Here is a 21808-nt window from a genome sequence, read left to right as displayed (position 1 = left end):
AAAAAAAAGAATAACACGTGTGCACACACAAGTCCCACACCTTCCTCCGGCCTTCCTCCTCGTCGTCGGTCCGTGGGCACGCCTGCTCGTTCAGCAGCGGGCTCACCAAGGGAGAGGCCTGCTTGGTGTCGGGGCTCAGGTTGGGAGAGAAGACCATGTTGGCGGGCACAGCTCCTCCCTGCGAGTTGATGGACAGCTCTGAAAGGTGAGGGCTACCGGTCAGGGAGCCTGTTTGGGGATGAAAAGTATTAAAGAAAAAAAAGTAATTCCTTCTGGGACCTGATTTCTACTTACAATTTTCACCTTTTCAAATCTTTAGAACCTTGACTACCATACGGCACATTTAAAGTGCTTCATTATTTTCTAGTTTTTTTCCCTAAGTTGCAGCTGCCTTAATACTAAAGATACCATAGTATGAATAATTCAATGGAGCCTCAGTTATGCGATTAATGATATGGTAAAGATCTCTGCTTAAGAATAATTAGAATAGTTTAAAAGCATAGTGTATCCCCAAAGAGAATCTTCACCTCCTAAATATTGCCTTAGCTTCTAGGAATTACTGGAGAAAGACACAGTGTCTATGTCACAAGGCGACACGGGAAATGACTAGAAAATAGAGCGATACTACTAGGAAACTAAACAACTGGTGCACCTAGGACGGACTACGTCTTGGAACAAGGGGCCACAGCTAAAGAAAGTGAAAGCAGCTACCTCCCCATTCTACAAAGAACAGAAGCAAGCTGTTATACCTGGTGACGTCACTCCACGTCTCTCTCACTGTTTGGGACAGAAACACCAGCATCACATCTACATGCAAACGTGATTATTGAAAAACGCAAAGCTGGAGGTCGTTACGTAATTACTATTCCCCTTCATCAGTCAAAACGTGCCAGGTAATGAACTATTCCTCTGAAAAGGATACCGTATTAAATAACATGAAAATGTGTCATTACCCATTATGAGCCAAAGGAGACGCTGTATACACGAAACTCTTTGCCAACAGAATTTTGCAAACATTGATACCTCACCCTATTAAAGCTAAATAGGATTTAGTTTCAAAATATACTTCTAACCTAACCTAAGCGTTTTTACCCAATACACCGATAGTTCTAACGCAAATTTGCTAGAACTAGCATGAGGGTGAAGAAAGGTAATGCCACCTGGGTGCCATTCGTCACCACGAGGAGGGAGACAATGGCAATGCTTTCTCCGTCTTCCAATACAGTTTCAGGCTTGCTGCTACTCAGCACACTATCAAACTCTCCCAGAGAAAGGGGAAGGGTAGTTCTCCGGGCATACCCTCATTTTCTGGACGTCTATCCTCTCCCTCTGGATTCATTCATATCCATTTTGAAATTACAGGATAAGACAGCCTAGCATGGAGCTGACGAAGTAGGGTAGCGAACTTGATCCCAGTATGAAGGAACCATGCAGAAACCCCCGCCAGCCTCCACCTGGTCCCAGGTTGATCAGCTAGCTGTGTCACCAACATGCAGGTGAAAAGCCACCACACCCAGAAAGGCAACGAAAAGCAGACATCCTGCTCACTGAGGATTGGTCAGTACAACGGTCCTTGAAGAAGAAGATTAGAAAATGTGAGGAAATGGCAGATCCACGAAGTTCAAATTTTAAAAATCCCTCCACTTCAATCCTTGCATTTTAATATACATCATTGAAATGAAGTCCTGGTGTTAAAGACCCAATCACCCCACATACCACCAGACCCCAGTAAAACCCGGAGAAAAAGGCCAGAAATTGCTTCACAATGTCAATTTTATTGACACTAGTGCACAACTGAATACAATAATTTTGAAAGAATTGGAACTTGTCAAATAGAAATAGTGACAACAATCAGAGCTGCAATTATTTCAAGATACTACACTATTCTCTCTTTTTTAAAAAATCACAAAAAAGAAAATGTTATCACTATAAATAGGAATTAGAAAAGAGAAATTCTGGCAGTCTGTCTGGAGATCAAACATTTCATGCATTTGTGAGTTGTTGAGAGTCACTTTTTACTTGTCCACCATTATCTGGCAAAATTTGGGGCTTACCTTCAGCTCTCACACTGTGCGTGAGATCAGGTGAGGCAGTTATAAGTGAGAACATGCTGGGCCATGAATTTGCAGTGACGTGGAACAGAAAAAGCATTCGCCTCATCAGTGAAAGAGTTGGAGCCAAGAATAAAAAGCAGTTAGAAGGCTAGCTTGGAGGAGTGGGGGGTGGGAAAACAGTACCTCTTAAGGCCCCGTACAGCATCCAGCAGCAGATTAAAAACCAGCTGCCACATTGCGAGGGAGAAAATAAAGGTGAACACAGTCAAGTACAAGCACTTCCACCCTCCAAAGGGCAAAAGCTGTTGTCCTTGTGAATTCCCCCAGGGACACTTAGATTTAGCAGACTGAGGGAGCTGTAAGGATGAGCTAACAGACTAGGTTCCAGGACAGATGTTACCGTTCCAGGACAGATGTTACCCTGCCAAGAAGGCAGAACATATTTCAAAGACATCAATCTAGAAGAATCCCCACTGGACCACACTGGAGACAGGATTCAAAAAATGAGACACTGAGAGTGAACTTCCTGACAACCTGTGTTCTTAGTGTGAGGGGGGACAGATCGGGGTCAGCCACAGGTTGTTGGATGAAAGCCTGCTGCATTCACTCACGTAGCCTAAAGATGTGTGCAACCACCGACTTGGAATACACAGCCTTGGAGAATGACCAAACGAGGGTGGCCCATTTCCACTAGCAGAGTGGCTACGTCGGTTGGCTTTGTGTCTACTCATGGGGCCCAAGTCAGGCAGGGTGATGGGTGTATTTAAACAGTAAGACCAATAAGCCAATAAATACCAAGCAGCCTGTTCTAGAAATCTATCAGCAATTCTAAGGAAGGAAAAGGTCCAAAACTCTGACAGTCAATTTTGCTAATTTGAGCTGCATCCATGGAAAATAGCCCCCTTCTCCTCTTGCAAGAAAAACTACTCAAGGCTTTGAAAATTTAGAGGTGATATGGTCCATACAAAAATATGTAGCTCATTTGCCATTCAGCAATTAATGAAATATGCTGACAAGGGCAATTAGTAGAATTTGGCAGCTTGATGAATAATTAAGATTCTCTTTTGACTTTGAGCCAGTGTGTGGCAATAGTCTGTACAAACTGATGTCCATGTAGGGCCCACCCTGGGGCAACTGTGAAGAGCTGTGTCTTAAAGAAAGTCAATGTCTAAGGGTACAGCCATTAGAACTACATGTAACCAATTTTCAGTGAAGTAGTCCATTTTACAAAAAAGCAAACATGGTTGAGTTAGATAAAATGAGTCTGCTTGCTTCATACAGCCTTACACAGTCTGTTCAAATCATGCAGCCTGTCACCTGCTTTGAAGGCACAGCCCCAGGCGATGAGAAGAAGAAATTGTGACTGACGTTCATTACAACTCAATGAACCTATTAACGCCTGGGTATTTCTATCGTGTTTTTTTCTCCATGACAAATTGACACAAAGGAATGTCTTTCAGCAAGGGGCTCTAGGTAAATAATTTGGGGGGACCTTTTGAGAAAGCACCTGGATATTAAGGCAATAGGTAGAAGGAAGTTTGAAGAGATTAGAAAAAGATCAGTTACACCCTAAAAACCTGGAAGCTTGTCATCCTTTTGAAAAATTATTTTTCTTATTTCCAGAAATTGCCCTGCATTTTTTTTTTTAGGCATCCAGTTATATTTCCCGTTAAAAACTCTCGAATTCTTCACCTTTTCCAAATGATTTCATAACCTCCCCATTTCCCCCTGCCCGTCACTAATCTGTATCAAGAGGCCCGAGTTTCTGTCCCCCATGGACTGGGAAAGCCTCCACTAATACTGCTCTCAAGGGAGGCATGTCTCATAATTGCTTTTCAAAATCCTTTTAAATGTACACATTCTCGTGGCACAAACAATTAGGGAACTTCAAACTAGCACTGCTATATTTATGGATTTCAGTTTATCACCCAGCCCAGAAACTGGCTTAGCTTCTCTATCTTTTTAATGTAAAATGCATTCCTAATTCTTCTCTCCCGGCTGCTCTGGGGACGCGGACTCTGCAGTGTGGCTCAGACTGCCGCGGCTCTGGACCAGCTCTGGACCAGTGGCAAGCAACGCGCGGGAGCAGAGTTCACAACGGTCAACAAGCCAAGCTCACACCTGTCTGCCCCTTTCGAGATTGGGCACAAGCTGCCCAGTGACCACCTACCTCCTCCAACTATATGAAAAACTTAAGAACAAATTCACATGAGTCTTGGAAAAGAGAAATTTCTAATCTATTTTTCAAGTAATAAAAGTGGCATTTCGAACACTTCATTGTGCCTGTCCTGTATTTTAAATTGCTCAATAAATTGATAATCTCCATTTTTTAATTAGATAAGTGTTATTTTTCCTGTTAAGGAGGGAACTACAAAACATGACATTTATTTTGAAAATAGTAATCCACAGATTTGTTAAATATTTAAATATCTGAGGATGAGAATATTGATGAAAATGAGAACATTGATTACTTTCTCAAGTTTTTTTTGAAAATTTTAAAAAGTGCAATTATTATAAAAAGTGTCTATGCTGATTCTTCAGTATTCCCCCAAATAAAGTTATTTGGCAAGCTTCTAGATGCCATTCATCTATCATGATTTGTCTCCTGTTATTTGGTTCTAAAATATAGGAAATTTTATCTCTATGTACCCAGAATATGCTCCAAAGGCACACGTAGGAAATACATTACAGATGTAGGTTTTCATCTATTTTTAAAAAGGCTCTTTTTAAATCCATAATCTCCCTCTAAAAAAGAATACAATGAACTCTCTCTCTGGAGGTTGTCTGCATTTGAAAGCCAGTTAGCAAAAGTTCAGTATTGTGTTGAATAATGGGTAGTCTCCGGAACAGGCAGGGTTCACTCTAGTCTGATAAGTAAGCTGGGTCCCACCCCAATGGAGTATGTGAAAAAAGCTGATAATGTTTTATTGAAATTAGAAGGTTCCACAAGAAAAACCTGGTTATAGGGTTACCAATCAGAGTGGTGTGGTCCTCTTCTCGTTACATGAGGTTGTTGAGGGTAACGTGTATGTGCTTCTTAGACCCAGTTCCTTTAAGAAAAGCTTTATAAGCAGCTAGACACCAACTTCGCCGTTCATCATCAAGCAATTCAGAAAAGCAGTAGCGATGCAACTTGCAGAAAAATAAAAAGAGAAATGCTACTAATGGAAAAATGATAGCGAATGCACTAGCCTGTTCTTAAGTATGGGGAAAAATTATTTTTCTTATTTCCGGAAAAGATAAGGAGAATTCTCCTTTGTTTGAACATGGTGGTGGTAGTGGCGGTGGTGGCAGTATTTGAGTTGGGGAACATGGTGCGTCGTACCAATGAAAAATACCATCTTGTACTCAGGACAAAGCTTCAGCCATCAGTGGGAAAGAACAGTTACAATTGACAGTTTTTACAGCAAGATACCTGTTAGGACAAGTAAAAGCCTCTTCAGTTTAGATTACAAGAGATATTAATACCATGTATACACTGTTAGATGAGTTTGGCCTTCCATGCTTAAAGAATCACCAAGCTCACTGTTATTGGAGAAGCCAGCAACCTTGCCAGTATAAATCCATGCTTTATTGAGATACCGCACTTTTAGGCCGCGGAGAGAAGATGAAACCAGACAACATCTGTGAGAGCGTACATTTTAGTTACACATCACAACTAAAAACAGCTTACTGGCCCTGAGAAGCCAACTGGGAACAAGCTAGGAGAGGTCTTGTCTACATTCCCACCTCCCCCTACCCCACAACAAAACACACACAGCTAAATTCTGATATGACCTTTGTAAAGTCTGCTATTCCCATTCAAAACATGAAGCCAATCCTTTGGTAGCTGTCTGAGCTGCCCTATGTAAGCTACTGCCACAGATGCTCTCTGTTTCCATGAGACCTCTCACCCAACTACAGTGATCCTGTTCGCTCCCAAAGACCCCTACTCCCATGCACACACAGTAGAAAGCGCAGGCTTGTTAGAAGATGGAATCAGAAAAGTAAAATCTTCTATTTACCTTCTACTTCTCCACCCTCAGTGAAATATGGTACCACCGAGCATGACCACTCAGGATGCCTCTGTGTTAAAGCTTGCTATTTAGTGAACAGGATCACTGTATTCTAAAGGAAACAGGTACTCCAAGTACAAATTGGTATTCAGCAGTGTAAAAAAAAAAAAAAAAAAAGACATCAGACAGTGCTCCAACAATGCAGGGAACAGAAGGTACACCATGCTCTGAGGATAAAGACAGAACGTTGAAAAAAAAGCTTTTTCTCTTAGGTAGGTACATGCTGACAAAACAGTGCATACAATGGGACAACAGAAAAATGTTTTCTTAAATTCATTAAACAAATGACAAAAATGAGAATGAAGTCCCCAGCCTTTTCTATTTTAAAATTAATTTGGTGTATTAGAAATTTTTAATAAAATATTTTATCTATAGTATTAAATATACACACAGAGAGAAAAGAAGGGAATTGGATTAATAATATAGGCCAAGCTTGTGAGATTTGGTTAGTTGGGGTTTCACGGCAACTTTCCAGGCAGAAAGGGGGTGAGTGCAAGGGAGCAACCCATCGGCCACGTAGGCGCGTGTGCAGAGAGCAGCAGGTGTGTGTTCTCGACTAAGGAAACCCTATCTTTGGTCCTTCTGTACATCACTGCAGGCAGAGAGACAAATGCTTTATTTCTTACCAAGGAACTCTGAGGCCCAGGAAAAAGCAGTTGTTAGCCCAGTTTCATGAGCCAGAAAACTTGTCCACAAGTAATGACAGGCTCATCACCAACCACTGCAGGCTCCGAAATGACCCTTCTACTGTTTCCTCTTTGAGAGCTAGTCAACAACCCCAACCCCTAACAAAGCAGAAGCACTGCATCCAAAGCCGCTGCACCACCACCACCTCCACCTCTCACTCTAAAGGAGAGTTAACCACTCTTCCAGGCTCTTTACACACACAACACACACACACACACACACACACACACACACACACACGCAGTTTGCACTGCATTTTGCAGTGATTTCTAACTACTCCTCAATATTCTGAAACTGTGGCCCCTGCCCCAGCAGGAAGCTCAAGTACTCGCAGGACCATTCCCACGACTGCGTTAAACAGCATTAGCCTTGCAGTTAACCTTCTACACCAGGTCTCAACCACACCTGTAGATCAGATAGCCCTTGTCAACAGTTGACTTTTAATCCTCCCTACTTTCAAATAGAAAGCCACCCAAGACATATCAGAGTAGCCTGATCTAGAACCCACACAAAGATGAAGATGAGCTGCCTTCCACAGAAAGTTATAACCCAATACCAGAGGCCAAGAAGATGCCCAAGGCTGTCTCCATGCTAAGCTGTGATGTTTGCATCTTTCAGTCCACTGGCATTGAAATGATCCCGAACAAATCAGTCTATTCAATTTTTAAAGCTTTTAGGAAAAGAAGATTTTCTAATTCTTCCCTAGCTCCCACCATAGTGTTTAATCGCTTTCACTGGAAAAGAAAAAAAGTTCTTTGTGCTAGAAGTTTCATCTATGTTTGTTGGAGCGATGCAGTTTATTTTATGAAGACCTTTTTTTCAAAACAAGACTCTACCCACCTCTTCCCAAACATACATATGGCATACGAATCAGCATTTACAACTTCTATTCATAGGGGAAAGATCTGGAAATCTCTGGGTTACCCAAGGAAACTACCAGGCACTTTTGATCTGTGATGCTTACAAAGCTTGGCCAAATCATCATGGATATTGTTTTTCTTTCCATTACTTTTTTTTTTTTTAATAAAAAGAGAACTGCTCCATTAAGCGGCATGCTTATTTTGATCTAACAGTTATGGCTTCATTTTCAATACCAGCAACTGGTGTTAGAGGTGTGCACAAGTGCACACTGGAGTCCCCTCTCCCTCTATTAAGTTTCACTCAACTAAACAGAAACAGATGGATTAAACTAACAAGGAAAAAGCAGCACCAATAAATTCTTTAATGTTGCCAGGGTAAAGTTCTTTAATTACTCATGGCTTGTGGAAGTTCATTCACTAGTACCTTTCCTTCCGTGTGTTCTGACAGATTCGGCCAACAGGAGTGAATGTAAAATTCATCAGCGAGCTACCAGCAATGGGTTATTCTGAAATGTTCACCTCTTTCAGCTTCAAAGAAACTGACTCTTACAGGGATTGCATAGAAAGACTCTGAGAGTAATTAAGTTCATGCTATCGGAGGAGGGATACAAAGGAGAAGATGCAGCAAAAAAGAGCCTTTCTTGGGGAATGCAACTCTTTAAATTCTGACTAAGAAGAAGAAGGGCCTAGACAAGGAAGAGTGAAGGAGATAGAAACTCAAAATAAACCTAATGATGCAGGGGGCCCCCAAATTTCTTAATTTAAGGCTGGGCCTAACTGTGGCCCAGTTACTCACTAATGGCTACACAATTGCACCAAACCCATTCTGTGTTGAAATACAGAATAACATTTTCAGTGGAAAAAGTTGATTAAAAGCATGCGAACACTGATTCTAGCCATGAAAAAGGGAGCTGTATGCACATTCACAATGGGTTTAACAAAATTTAAAATGACAGTTTAATATTTTAATTTTTTCTTCTTTGGAAACTAACAACACAATCAAAACGATTCCAGGGCTAATACCAAGTCAAATTTCTGATTCAGTTGAGGACAGACTGGATTCTGTATACTTGGTGGAAATTTCAAGAAGCTCACGCTGTTTTAGTTTCGCAGGCTGAGCTTTTTTAGCATGGCTTGGTTTGAATCTTCAAAGAAGTTCTTGAGAGTAAAATTGGAAGTATTCACATTTTAAGTGCAGGCCACGTGGCACAATTTGGTGAGATAAGTCTGTGAGAAATTCCCGAATATGAATCACATATGTGGGAAGAATCTGGCCCACAGATTTCCTTTAATTAAATGCCTGTCTAATAAAATATCGTCAATGGCATACAGGCGACTGTTAACGGAGCTGGAGCAATGCATTGTAAGGTCTGGAACTCATTAACTGCATTTCTTCATGCAAAGAGAATTTCTCGCATTTTTATTTTGTCCTAACAAGCAGCAACAAATCAACGGCAAAAGGGTCTACAATTTACATATTTGAAATACTATCTAACAAAAGATATGAATGCAACGAGGCCCTGCAGTAGCCCTGAGCAGCTTGAAGATTTCTGTCTCTATATATGGTTTGCCTTCCATCCAAGGCCTCAGGATATCATTTCATAGAGCAGCCATTATCTGAAGACCTGGGTTCCTTCTTGACTCAGGAGACCTCTGCACTAGCTATTGTCTTAGAAAGACAGGTTGACAGGCCTTGGGAAACCCTTTGGAAATCTGAAAGAATTCACAGGTCTCTAATCTCTGCTGCCCATTCTTCACACCCAACCCCATCTCTCACCTCCCTGCACTCTTACTTCAACTTTCTCCACGTGCACGCCCTCCTCGTGCCACACAGTGAGATTCTGGAGGCCAGGGAAAGACTTGGGGATTGGAGTCTCACAGAAGGCAGAGGGCATGGACGGTGGCACGGTGGAGGCTGTTGGGTGTCCCTGACCTCTGTGCTGTGAGAGACCACGTCACCTCAGCGAACTGGCTCCACCAGGTTCAAAGAATGTTTACATTTTCTCTCCCACCAATGCTTGGGATCTTCATCAGTGCAGGACAAGCTCCCTCAGAGGCAACTAGTGAATATTCTCAGCACTTCAGGATATGTGGCTTTTGAAGAAACTACACCCCCTCTCTTTTAAGCACCACTAATCACATCAGGATTATTGCTTTCATCAATACTGGCCAAGAAGCAGAAATTGAGTTGCTTGGCTGGTACAAAACCAACCCAAGAAAAACTCTGAGCAACCCCAAGAGTGGGAAGTCTTGTCAGTACAGAACTGAGTACACCACCGTTGATCAGCTGCTTTTAAAACACTTTAGATACAATCTCTTCTTTAGGAAAAAGCAAAACGAAATAATTATTGGAGTATATTTTGCTTTGGAGGTTTACATGTCATCACATGCTTCACATTATATGCCGGGTGAGTCAACACCTGCTGCTCACTGATATTTCATTCTCAGACTGCTGGAGAACTAGAGGCAAAAAGAAAGCTCACTTGAACAAATCATCTTCACAAACCAACCACAGGATTCCAAATGTGACTCTGCTTAACTCACATTCGACTAAATTTTTATACAGCAAAGCGACATCTTTTTCTAAGTCCAAAACAGAAGGTGCAAAAACATGTTAAAACTGCAAAAACCTCACAGTCTAATAAACAGTAGTTCCTCCTACCTAGTATGGACTGTAATGGTCCAGGTAAAGTCTACATGATTCCTGGTCTGCACGTGATTTTAAGGACTAATCCACACAAGATTCTCAAAAATTAAAATATTGAATCAAAAAGGTCCTATTGCATCAAGATATCACATCAAATAAAGAGCTGAAGTCTGGAGACCGAGTTCCGGTTTTGGCTTTGTCATGCAATAGTGGTCTGACTATGGGATGTCTTGCAACTTTGTCAGAACAAGGTTTCTCATCCAGAAAGTGAAGGTTTACCTTCAGTGATTGCTGCGGCCCCTTCTAGTTTTAAAATTCTGTGACTCTTAAAATACAAAAATCTAAAGCCAGACATAAATAGACTACTTCAATGAACATCTTTCAAACTGTCCAATAATCAGTTTGATTCATCAATCATGCACTGAATCAAATGATTAGGAAGACAGAACAAAAGTTTCTGTAAAAATGGATTAAGTTTTCAGAATCTTTAAAAGCAACTTCTTGACATTCATGTGGACGGATGATCATTTGTGAACCATGAGGTCAGTCAGTACTTCTATTTTTAATATACTGCTGCCAAATTCTACTCAGTTTCCTAAACATGCTTAGTGCTTTCCCTGTGAGAAAGTCACATGATGAGTTAGTAAGGCCACTGGCATGGTGGACCGTCAGGGATGCATCATTGTGACAACTCCTTTCAATAACTTTATAGTTACTTAGCATCTAAAAATTTTACTCTGAAATTTATCTTTTTTAAAAAAAGTACCCAAGACTCAAAAGTACCAAATAATAGGCATTAAGAAAAGCGTTTCATTTGTGAGGCTTTTCTTACTCTGCAAGCAAGCCAAAAATTCAGCCAACACTTTCAAAATATTCCACTAGATTCTACAAGGCAATTGTGTCTGGCTGAGAAGACACTGGCTGACTAGCAAGACCACCTGGGGAGCCCAAGCGGCACCCCAGACCAATCAGACCAAAATTCCCAGGGTCAGGGCTCAGGCATCACTAATTTTTAAAATGTCCCAGGTGATTCCAATGTGCAGTTAAGGCTGAGATCAATGCAAGTTAAAACCAGGCTCTTCATTCTAAAATGCAGGAATGCTGGGTGAAGGCACTGGCATAGGTGGGCAAGACTTTAAAAGAAATCAAATCTCTCACTGCTTATCCTTTCTTTTTTCCTGCACAGAGAAACAGCCAGAAGACACTGTTCTCAAGAGAGGACACTGTTCACAAGAGTGTGAATGTTAAAAATGCGCATAAAAACCAAGCAAAAGCAATCACGCTGGAAAACGGTCCTTCTCTGTGCTGTGCACGATTCAAAGGCAGACATTTAGTTTGCTAACCTCCTGGTGACAGAGTGCCTATTGTGACATCTTACTCTCTCCTAAATCATCTCTCAATAGCATTTCTGTGTTCCACCAAGAGATTCTGACAGCCAGAGCTGTAGCTTCTTAAAACATAACGAACAATTTGACCCACCAATGCTAAACCCCAACCAAACCAGCAATCCCATGTAAATTACAGTTCATGAAGATTTGGTGACCTTTATATCATCTCATATGAAGTCTGGAAAGAAGAAATAACTCCAAATTCTTCTGATCAAAATATTCATTATTCTTGACTAAGATTTCACCCACACTCGATCTCAACTAGCAATCAACTTACATTTGGCCTTGACTTTTGTCAATTCCTCCCTTTATGAGGCACAGAAAAGCAGCCCTCCTTTTAAAGAAGGGGGAAAAAGTAAAATCAACACCTTTCCTGGGATCTCAATGATATTTCAGTCAACCAATAAGAGGGTGATCTGCATACAAAACTGAACATACAAGAAAATTTCCACATAAATACAGCACACTATACAGATGATTAGATTCATAATAAAGTATTTCTTCCTAGCCTTGAACCAGAAAGACAAACAATCTCCTGGTAACTTGTCATTATGACTTGCAGTTTATCTTGTCCACCTTTTTTGGACAGCAAGCCATTGTGTGAAGTTGTGTTTTTCTGAAAGCTTTTAGAAGTCAGGCATACCCTATCCAAACATGTGCCTGTCTAAAACTTCCTCTAACAAACGTTGATTAAAAATTAACAAGTCACTAGAACAGATAATCTCCATTGAAACCCTGGTTTCAATGACTCCAGGTTCCCAACACTTGAAGACACACCTTCTAGTCTCCTTACTCATCTTCCTCGCTCAAATGCAGGCCACCCAAGGACTTCTGACTTCTTGGCATAGAAGGGGAATCCAGCACTGCTGGATTACCAAACATGAGGGGTTGGCTCAAAGGGTTCACCATTTCAGAGTCTGAGTCACTGGATTCAGTCCCACTGCTGGTGGAGCCCTCAGTCATTTGCAGGGGTGCCAGCTGGTCTGCCAGGCTACTGGCACACACTGACTGCACAATGGGGATCTTGGAGGTTGGACCCACAAGAGGTGTACCATTAGCCAGCATTTTACCTTCTGAACCAGTCAGGCTGGCCAGTCCTCCCTTTTTATGGCCATCACGTCTATCCATTGCCTCTGGGGTTGGTGCTACCTGGCTAAGGATGAGTGGATCTGTCTCTGACTTATTATATCTATTGGGAAGACTCCGTAAATATGGCCTTTGTGAGACAGGGGAACAGTTTTCACAATGAGGACCCTGGATTGGGATAGTATCTTCTCCCATGCTTCTCTCTCTAGGGTCATGTCCATTCTCCGAAACATAGCCTTGAGACCCAGTCCTGTCCCAACTCATATTTGGACTTGAACTTCTGCTGCTGGGAGACAAGGGGGCCAGGGGACTGTGACTGCCTGCGCCCCTGAACATCTCATCTATCAGAGAGCTATGTCTTGGGAGTCGGGGGCTCCCACTTATATCAAAGGTTATGTCTGCTGAATCGTCATCAAGGAATTCTCTGGAAGGAGGCCAGGAGGACTTCACAGAGCGAGGGGAAGCCCTGCGCCTCGCCTCTATTTGCCTCTCATCCCTGGAGAGCAGGTAAACACCACTGGTCAAATCACCCTCATAATTGTCATTTGTTTGGGACCGTGACTGGGACGCTTGTTCCCTGAGAAGGTCGTATTCGCTATCTACATCACTGCAGTCAATGAAAGGAATGGAAGTGCTGCTGCCTCTAGCAGCCCTGGATGCTGGACCTGTGCTTGGCTGCGGGAACTGAGGTTTACTCTGCTGGGTCCTATCCTTAACGACCTCCTCCTCTTCCTCTGCCATCGCCTTGACAGCTCCATCGGCCTTCTTGTTACCCACTGGGCTCTTCTGCAGAGCGGGGCTTTGGTGGGGCCCACGCTCCGCGGTGGAAGCGTTCAGTTCCTTTCCTTGCTGACAGCTCTGGCCATCTGGGGATTCAGCACCTTCTCCAAGTGTAAGGCTGGCACTCTGCTGAGCCTGGGTGGGGTGGGGGCAAGAAATGGATGAGGGTGATGAAGAGAAAAGTGAGATTGTCACACAGAGCTGAAAAACAAAGACAGAGACGCCCGAGTCTAATCTACTAACATCTCCTTAAGCTTCAAGCGTTTGAAAGGATTGCCAAGTAAAGGCTGTCCTCCACAGTGTCAGAACGAAGTGCTGACAATAAGTGGGCACTCCTGAGTACATCTGGTCAGGATCCAGAGGTTCCTTCAGCGTGTGGAAGCTGACGAGGCAGGGTCTCCAGCAGCACAATTAGGCACTATCTCTGCTTTCTAGGACCCACGAGCTCACACAGGGTTTCGAAAGTTTCTATGGAACAAGAGACCCTTTCTAGCCTACAGGGGCTTCCCAAGGAAGTGTGGGCAGGAAGAGGAAGAAAGCACATTACAGACCCCCCAAAGCAAGTTGACATGGATTTCAGACAAATGACAAAAACCTTCTTTGTTCATACTTCTAAAGGTAGAATGGACAGGTTAAGGACTCTCATTGGATTCACACACTGAAACCTCCTTCATGCTCCTCCCCAACAAAGTTCTTATTCTCTTGTAGAGAAAACGCATCCAGAGACCAACTCCAGGGAAAATGAGCTCTTAGCACCCTCAAAGCAAGAGTGATAATGTCTCTTGTTGCCAACTATGGTCACTGCTGCGTAACATGAGCCCTGGGAACTCACCATCCAGTCCTGTGCCAGCGAAAGGTTCTGACCTTGGCACAGAATGGGAGCTATGCCCATCAGTTGCAAAGCAGGTCCTGATCTCTCCACACTAGCGCGCTCATTTAGCTGGAGGGGGGCTCAGCTCTGCTGGCTCCCGCGGATTGTTCCAACACTAAGCTGAGTTCAGGCCAACAGAGCAAACTTCTCTGTGGCAAGAGCATGAGAGGGAGGATGCGAAGTCAGGTGAAAAACACTCCAGGGGCTGTGAGGCCAGGCTGAAGTGCACAGGACACAGAGCCTGTGTCTGGTCAAAGCCAGGGCACGTCACCAGACTCTCCTCTATAAACCAGCCCAAAGGCGAAGGATGAGGAACCCAGAAGCAGACTGTGAAACACAGTGCTCACTCAGCAGAGCAAGTTTGCTGAAAACAGAGCTATCCTAGTACATGACCACTACTGACTTGTTTTGGCACTTCTGAGTTCGGCTCTGCAGGCTGCGTAGCAAGACTTCTGATGGAATGAATCTTGCTGTGTTTCCTGGGAGAAATCACATAAGACAGCTAAAGTTAGGTAAGGTTTTCTTTCTTTCTTTTTTTTCTAAAACGAAAAATAGCAGCATTAGGCACTTCCTCAATAACGAAGGCACCCAAAGTAGTTTGCATACATGCTCCCTGGCAGGAGACTCGGTTATCCTTTTCTTAACACTTGTAGGGTTTAGGAGTTACTTAGACATTGGAAAAGTTCTCAGCCGTCCCCCACTCCTGTTCCAGTACAGCTGGCTTGGAGCACTAGCCAATGAGCACTAACTTTCTAGTTACAGGAAAAGTCACCGGGTGGGGAGAAGTTGGCTGGGCCCACGCATGCTCTGAATTGCAAGCTATGGTCTAACAATATGAAACTGAGTCGTGTATTTTGGGTAATGGTTTTCTAGATCAGTTCTATAACAGACAGTTACCGCGAATCAGGGGAAGTCTTTCACAGGGTTAAGTTTGGAGGAGAAGCTCTGCCTGTGGCTGAATGTACGTACTCAACAGAAGAAGGATGTGGCTTTCCTGTCCCTCTCTTTCATCTTTCCCTTCCGTAGTCTGTGGGTCCCCTCCTCCCCAGCGAACAAGCATTAGGAACTTTCATACTCAAACGCATGAAACTATGTAAATATAGAGGGATTAAATTCCAATCAACATCCAGCTTTCCTTCAAAAGACTCCAACTTAGTGCACAAAAGCTCTGGAGCACCCACATTCTGAATCGGAGAGAACTGAGCCACTTCTTTGTTCCTCAAAAGATTAACCAACCGCAGATCGTCCAAGAAAATGATGATGATAAGCACGCAAACAACCCTCTGAACACGACATTTCTGGATGCAGCTGTGCATCAGGAGAAACATACAAGGATGGTCACAGCAGCAGGTTTGTTTTGTCAAAAACAAAACAAACTCCCAAACCACCTGAATGCTGATCCACAGGGAATGAGATCAATAAAATGCAATACTTTCATAGTATCATAAAACACTCAAAATAGATCTCAAGATCAGGGTAGGGTTTAAAAAGCAAGATGCAGAATTGTGTACAGCGTGATACTATTTATATAAATGGAAACACACCCAGAGCAATTCTACATATCCTTTCTGGCTGCGTGAATGTGGACAACAGAAGTCACATGAATTTGGCAGCTGTTGCCTCGAGGAAGGGAGGAGGGGAGCCGATGAAGACTATTGGGGGTCTTAGCCGAGTCTGTAACAATGATAGCCACAAAAAAGAGAAAAGAAAAAACTCCCAGAAACGAACATGTTAAAATGTTTATAGCTAATTCTAAATAGTAGGAATATGGGTGTTTGCTGTATTCTGTGTACATTATCGTAATTTTTACATGTATTAAAATGAAAAATGTTTAAAAAAAACTCCACGTGTGTTAAACAGTCCTTTCACGTGCCGGAGTCTTGACCCCTCCCGCCTTTCATCTTTGACCCTCGGATTCCCTGCTTCTCCCCTCCAGGCGGCAGAGCAATGCTGAAGGGCAGTGGGCTCCGGGGGCCACTTACCAGCTCTGAGACTCAACTAACCAGCTAGTTACTCAATCTCTTTGAGTTGCAGAGTCTCTAGCTTTAAAAAGGGAATAAAATAGCCCTGACCTCACAGAGCTGGTATGAAGACTCTATGAGCTAGACGTAAAGAGCTTGGAACAGTGCCTGACACATCACAAGAGCTCTAAGCATTTGCTAACAATAACAATAATACATCCTGTGTCTTCTCATCCAAACTTCATCTAATTAAAAGGTTTATAGGAATATTTCCAATTCAAATCCCCAAATATTTAAGGCCTCGCCGATGAGTAAGTTTTCACAGCGCTTTATGACCCTGTCATCTCCTGCTTCTCCTCATCCCTGCCCTCTGCCGGCTTCCCTTCTTCACCTGGTCCTCTCAGTCTACTCTTCTCATCTTACCCTCAAGTGTGCGCCCCGGGCCCTCAAAAGTTCCTGTTTCACACTAAGTGGCTGAGGTTGACCGTGACGCAGTGACTCTGTAACTCACCGAGTGTGAAGAGTGGAGGGGCGACGCACTGTTGTTACCTGGAGAGAAGGGCTCTTCTCAAACCCTAAGTGGCACGGAAGTTTCTCTTACCTCTCAAACTGCACTTTCTTATGGCCTCCTTCTTTCACATAGTCAAGGACCTGCTTCTGAGTCCGCCCGCTGGAACGGAGACCGGGAGAGGGAAGGGGGAAGACACCAGGGCGTCTCATTTCAACACACACATGACACCCCATCGTCTTCACTCCCCTCCTTCCACACCTGGGGGATCGGGGGCTCTTCCAGCCAGCCAGGGAGAAAAGCAGCCCTAAGAGAGCCTAGGTTTTTGTGACCATTCTGTCTCTTGAGATTTCCCTCATAAATAATAGAAAATGTTCAATTAACTGAACCACTTAATAATCCTGTGCTTGCTTATTAATCAGCCACCCGGAGAGTCTGTCCGCTTCCTGAAGGGGGGATGGTTTCGTTCACTGCATATCTCCAACGCCTAGAACAGTACTTGGCATGCAGTGACACTCAAACGTCTGTTGAGAGAAGTGTGAAAAAGCTAACCTATGATGGGCCAGCGTATGGAGCATTCCATGAAGCTACCCCCAGAGCTCAACAGGACACTTTTGCATCTACAGAGAAAGGAAATCCTTTCTGGTTTAGAGAGACCCACTAGGAGTTACTGTGGCCAGGGGGACTGCCTCGTGGCTAAGGAATGTTCAAACAGAACACGGTGAGGGTCTGCCAGGAGCCTGTGGGATGACCGAGCAGACATCTCGCTGCTGTGGCTCCTGGAAGCCGACCTTCACCCATCTCCTCGCTGCACAGCCCGGCCACTGTGACAGACAAGAAAGTAGACAAGGAAGGTCTTGGGGAAAGTGTCCCAGTGGCACCCGGAGAGGTGTGAGGCAGACCCTTACCTGAACCGAAACGATGACCCTCGACTAAAGAGAACAGCCTTCGGCTTTGGTTTGGGCTCTTCAAAAAGTCTAAAAAAGGCATGATGTTCAACACAGATTTTCCAGAAGGACTTGCAAAAATCCCGACTGGCCATAAGGAACTCCAAGGTATCCTGGTATGAGCTCTAAAAAGGGAAGATATCACTTTGGTTTTTTTCCATCACCCACAGATTGAAAATGAGAAAAGGGACAGAAACCAAATTTGCCCAATAAAATCTAAACTGTGTATTTTACTATAGCATGACCATAAACTTACATATTTAGTAAACTACAGTTGTTCCTAATGACAAAATATAGTCATCATTCAACCATTTTCTTCCCCAGAGAATTCCTTAGAGGAACCGACAGAAATCAGGGGTACTCAGCAGAAGTCATAACATTTCTTTTGACAGGATTCATAAACAAATTGTGTTTACTTGGCTTATATTTCCTTCTAAAAAAAAAAAAATCCGGGTGCTGAAATGCTTTTTTTGCCTCCTTAAAATAACTGACATACAATTCTTCTTTCTGCTTTCTCCTTCATGGTTCATGTCAACTTTGAATATTGGTCTTAAGTCTTTTCTCTATCAAAAAGCATATGGCTCCAGCCTGCAGGTGGTCCCAGGGACCACACAGGAAATGAACATTTTCTTTCTGGAGCACAAAAGCATCGCTCAAGGCTGAAAAATTCCTGTCCTTTGATTCTGGAAGGAGGATATGGTAATTTTCTATTTTCAGATCGAATGCTCCCAATTTAAGTGGCCATACTATATAAACAAAAGTCACCACAGTCCTTAACGTTCCCGGCAGTTCCAACTATTTGGAACTCTGGGCTGTGCAGCTGCAACTTACAAAGAAGTTGTGCTGTAAGTTGGCCCTTTGGAACTCAAAATACATCTTCCCATTGAAAACAACTTATAATGGGTGCCTGCTTCCCAGGTCAGGCCATCAAGGCATATTTAATCCACACTGCAGTTAACCTGTAAGCCTAGACTGCCATTTGTAAACATTTCTTTCACGGGAAAAAGCATTCCAAGTTCTGGTTGGGGACACTAGCAATATATCATCCATCTCCACCATTGCCATTTCTGGCAGACAAAGAAGATGCTATTCTTCTCCTCTGACCCAGTTCCAGCGTAAGTGACATCTTTAGGGGTTCTGCGGGAAGTGGGGGGGGGCCTGGTTGGCTAATGAGAATGTGCTGTCAGATGTTTGGGAACAATCGTAGGGCCTTGAGAGTTGGGGACTGTTGCCACGTGGGCAGGGGCATGCCTGGAATATGGCAGAGTGCTGAATGGGGTCTCGAGGTGGCCCAGCTAGAGATGCAGCAACTGCACAGCTCAGTTCTTTGCCAGGAGGGGCTGCCTATATCTGCACAGGTAAGTGACCCTCCCCCCAGGCATACATCTGTGCCACATATTCTTTTTTTAAAAAATTTTTAATGTATTTTTTATTTTTTTAATGGATTTTTATTTTCTTTTTGTGGTGAGGAAGATTGGCCTTAGCTAACATCTGTTGCCAATCTTCCTCTCTCTGCTTGCGGAAGATTGCTGCTAAGCTAACATCTGTGCCAATCTTCCTCTATTATGTATGTGGGATGCCGCCACAGCATGGTTTGGTATGTAGGTCTGCACACAGGATCTGAACTGACAAACCCTGGGCCGCCAAAGCAGAGTGTGCAAACTTAACCACTATGCCACTGGGCCAGACCCTGCGCTACATATTCTTTACCTCTGTCTACTGAGAATGGTAGTTGTGGAGGTGCCAAGCATTTGGATACATCTCTCTGTACAGACACTCAGACACTTGAATAGCTGTTGGCCACAGCTTCAGCTCATGCCCTACCATGGCCCCTCCAACCCCAAGGACTCACAGGGCGGGCTCAGCGGGTCTCCCCTCCCTCCTGTGAGCCACTTACATTCGCATCCGGGCGGAGCTTGATGAGAAAGCGCTTCCTCTTGAAGCTCAGCTTCCGCACCTTCGCCCAGTTGAAGGCATTGATTTTTGTGAAACCCTATAAGAAAAGCATCAGCCAGTGAGCCAGGAAATGCATAATAAGCAACATGGGAGCTGGTTTGCTTTGCTTATGGGGAGCTGCTCAGAAAGAACGCCTTTTGCTGGAGAATTCCCAGGATCTATAGCTGTGGGATGATACCGGTTCGTTCCCAGATTATTTCTCACTAATCATATGATTTGGCATTCAAACTAAGTCTGCCTCCAGGGAGAGAGGAAGCTGGCCAAGTGAATGATAAAGAGAAAGATAAATAAAAATAAAAAGCATGACAACCACCACAGTAATTAGCAACCATCACTCATGGAGTGGCAGGCACTGTCCTAAGGACATTCCAGACCTTATCTTATCAAACTTTGCACAAAACCCAGCGAGACTTATTATCTTCATTTTACAGATGTGGAAACTGCAGCATGAATATATTTTAATTTTCCCCAAATCACACAGTTCATGTGGCACAGTGAGACTCCCGAGCACGTGCCTTAACCAGCAGCTGTTGTTAACATCCACGGAAGCAGAGAGCAGGGCAGTCATCACCCACTTCGTCCACAGTGGTCTGGCTCCCGTGCCCACCAGGCTTCCAACAGCACACGCAGGGCTGGGCAGGGGAGGTCCCGCCTTCTGTGTGTCTTCTAGGCCAGAGAATATTCTCTGGGAGGGACTCACACATCATCATCCTTGACAGCCAGGTGGGCTGTGATAGAGGAACAGTGGGGAGTCGCCACTCCCACCCATCCTGTCATCTCAACTAAAATTAGAATTCCTTGTGAGTCCACTGGCACACCAGGACCATTTATTTAAATTGGTAAGAATGAAGCAATTAGGCTCTGGCAAGAAGATTAATTCCAAGATACAGCCTTTGTACATGATTAAATTACTGAGCAGTTCTCAATATTTAGTTTAATACAAACACAATCAAAGCAAATTAATTCAATTGTGAGGCACTTCTTTTCCCCCTCTATGATTTTTAGAAATGTTTAAGGGTTTTGATTTTGAAGTTTAATGGTCGTACTGAAAACTACCTTTGGTTTATTGTCGTTTTCTCATCAGGTACTTCTGGATGGTCTGTGCAGGTCAAAAACTGTTAGGAGCAGCCCCTCCTCAAAGGCCACACTGCTCCCCCCCGACCCCACGTGAAAGCCAACTTCCAGAGCTCTCGGGACAGGAGTCTGGGATAGTGAGTGTCCGTCCTAAACATCTGACACAGGAGCAGAGAATCACTGGGGCCATTTTGGTGAAATACGAAGGGGGAAATGCAACCAAACCTGGAAGATCTCAAAAAAGAGTTTCCGGTCATGCACATATTTACACCTTCAAAACTGGGCGAAATCTGACCCTCTTTCATGAGAAAGGCAGGTGCTTTATCCAGACTCTTTTGAAACCAAGGCACAGACGACCCACTTTGGTTAAAAGAAAAGCCTCGAGGAAACTTTTGGGGTGAGGAATATGTTCACTGTTTTGATTTCATTGATCGTTTCACAGGACATACGTATGTTACGACTTATCAGACGGCACACTCTAAATATGGGCATTTTACTGTATGTCAGGAATACTTCAACAAAATTAAGAAAAAGAAGCATTAATCAATAAAACAGTGCAACAGCTGTGTGATCAACACAGCACACATTTCAGAGTGCAGAAAACCACTACGTCCTTAAGTAAAACATGGGTAAGGATCCGAGAGCAGTGTGTGTTCTGCTGTAAAATTACTGTAGTGGGTGGACATAGCTTTTACGGACTTATAAAACTGCTACATCTTCAAAGTATATACTACACTTTTCTTTTAAATTAGGTAAATCTGAAATCACAAATAAGCTGACAGGTAAAATCCAAATTAGGTTAAAACAAAAAAGGACCCCATGAATATCATGTGCAGGTGTGAAAAAGGATTTGGGGGTTCTGAAATCTTGACTCCATTATACTATGTTCCAAGCCCAGGTCCATGGAGAAATATAGATTTCTGTGATCCTACAA

At 43.4% G+C, this 21808-nt stretch overlaps 1 protein-coding gene across 4 annotated transcripts in view; it reads right to left on the bottom strand.

The window, feature by feature from the left end:
* FARP1 (FERM, ARH/RhoGEF and pleckstrin domain protein 1) overlaps positions 1–21808 on the bottom strand; it is a 288920-nt gene that overhangs the window by 46774 nt on the left and 220338 nt on the right. For 3 of the 4 annotated variants that reach the window (XM_070520054.1, XM_044779783.2, XM_044779784.2), the window contains 6 exons: positions 19742–19837; positions 17806–17969; positions 16991–17059; positions 14832–14907; positions 13443–13692; positions 41–228 (listed from right to left, as the gene is read on the bottom strand). In XM_070520054.1, coding sequence (XP_070376155.1) covers positions 41–228; positions 13443–13692; positions 14832–14907; positions 16991–17059; positions 17806–17969; positions 19742–19837 — 843 coding nt within the window. The remainder of the gene's footprint in view (positions 1–40; positions 229–13442; positions 13693–14831; positions 14908–16990; positions 17060–17805; positions 17970–19741; positions 19838–21808) is intronic. The other variant, XM_044779785.2, reaches the window with a different exon arrangement.

This window comes from Equus asinus, chromosome 11 (genome assembly GCF_041296235.1).
Source record: "Equus asinus isolate D_3611 breed Donkey chromosome 11, EquAss-T2T_v2, whole genome shotgun sequence".
Taxonomy (NCBI): Eukaryota; Metazoa; Chordata; class Mammalia; order Perissodactyla; family Equidae; genus Equus; species Equus asinus.
Note: the sequence above shows the minus strand (reverse complement) of the source record. Positions and strands in the feature narration are given on the sequence as shown.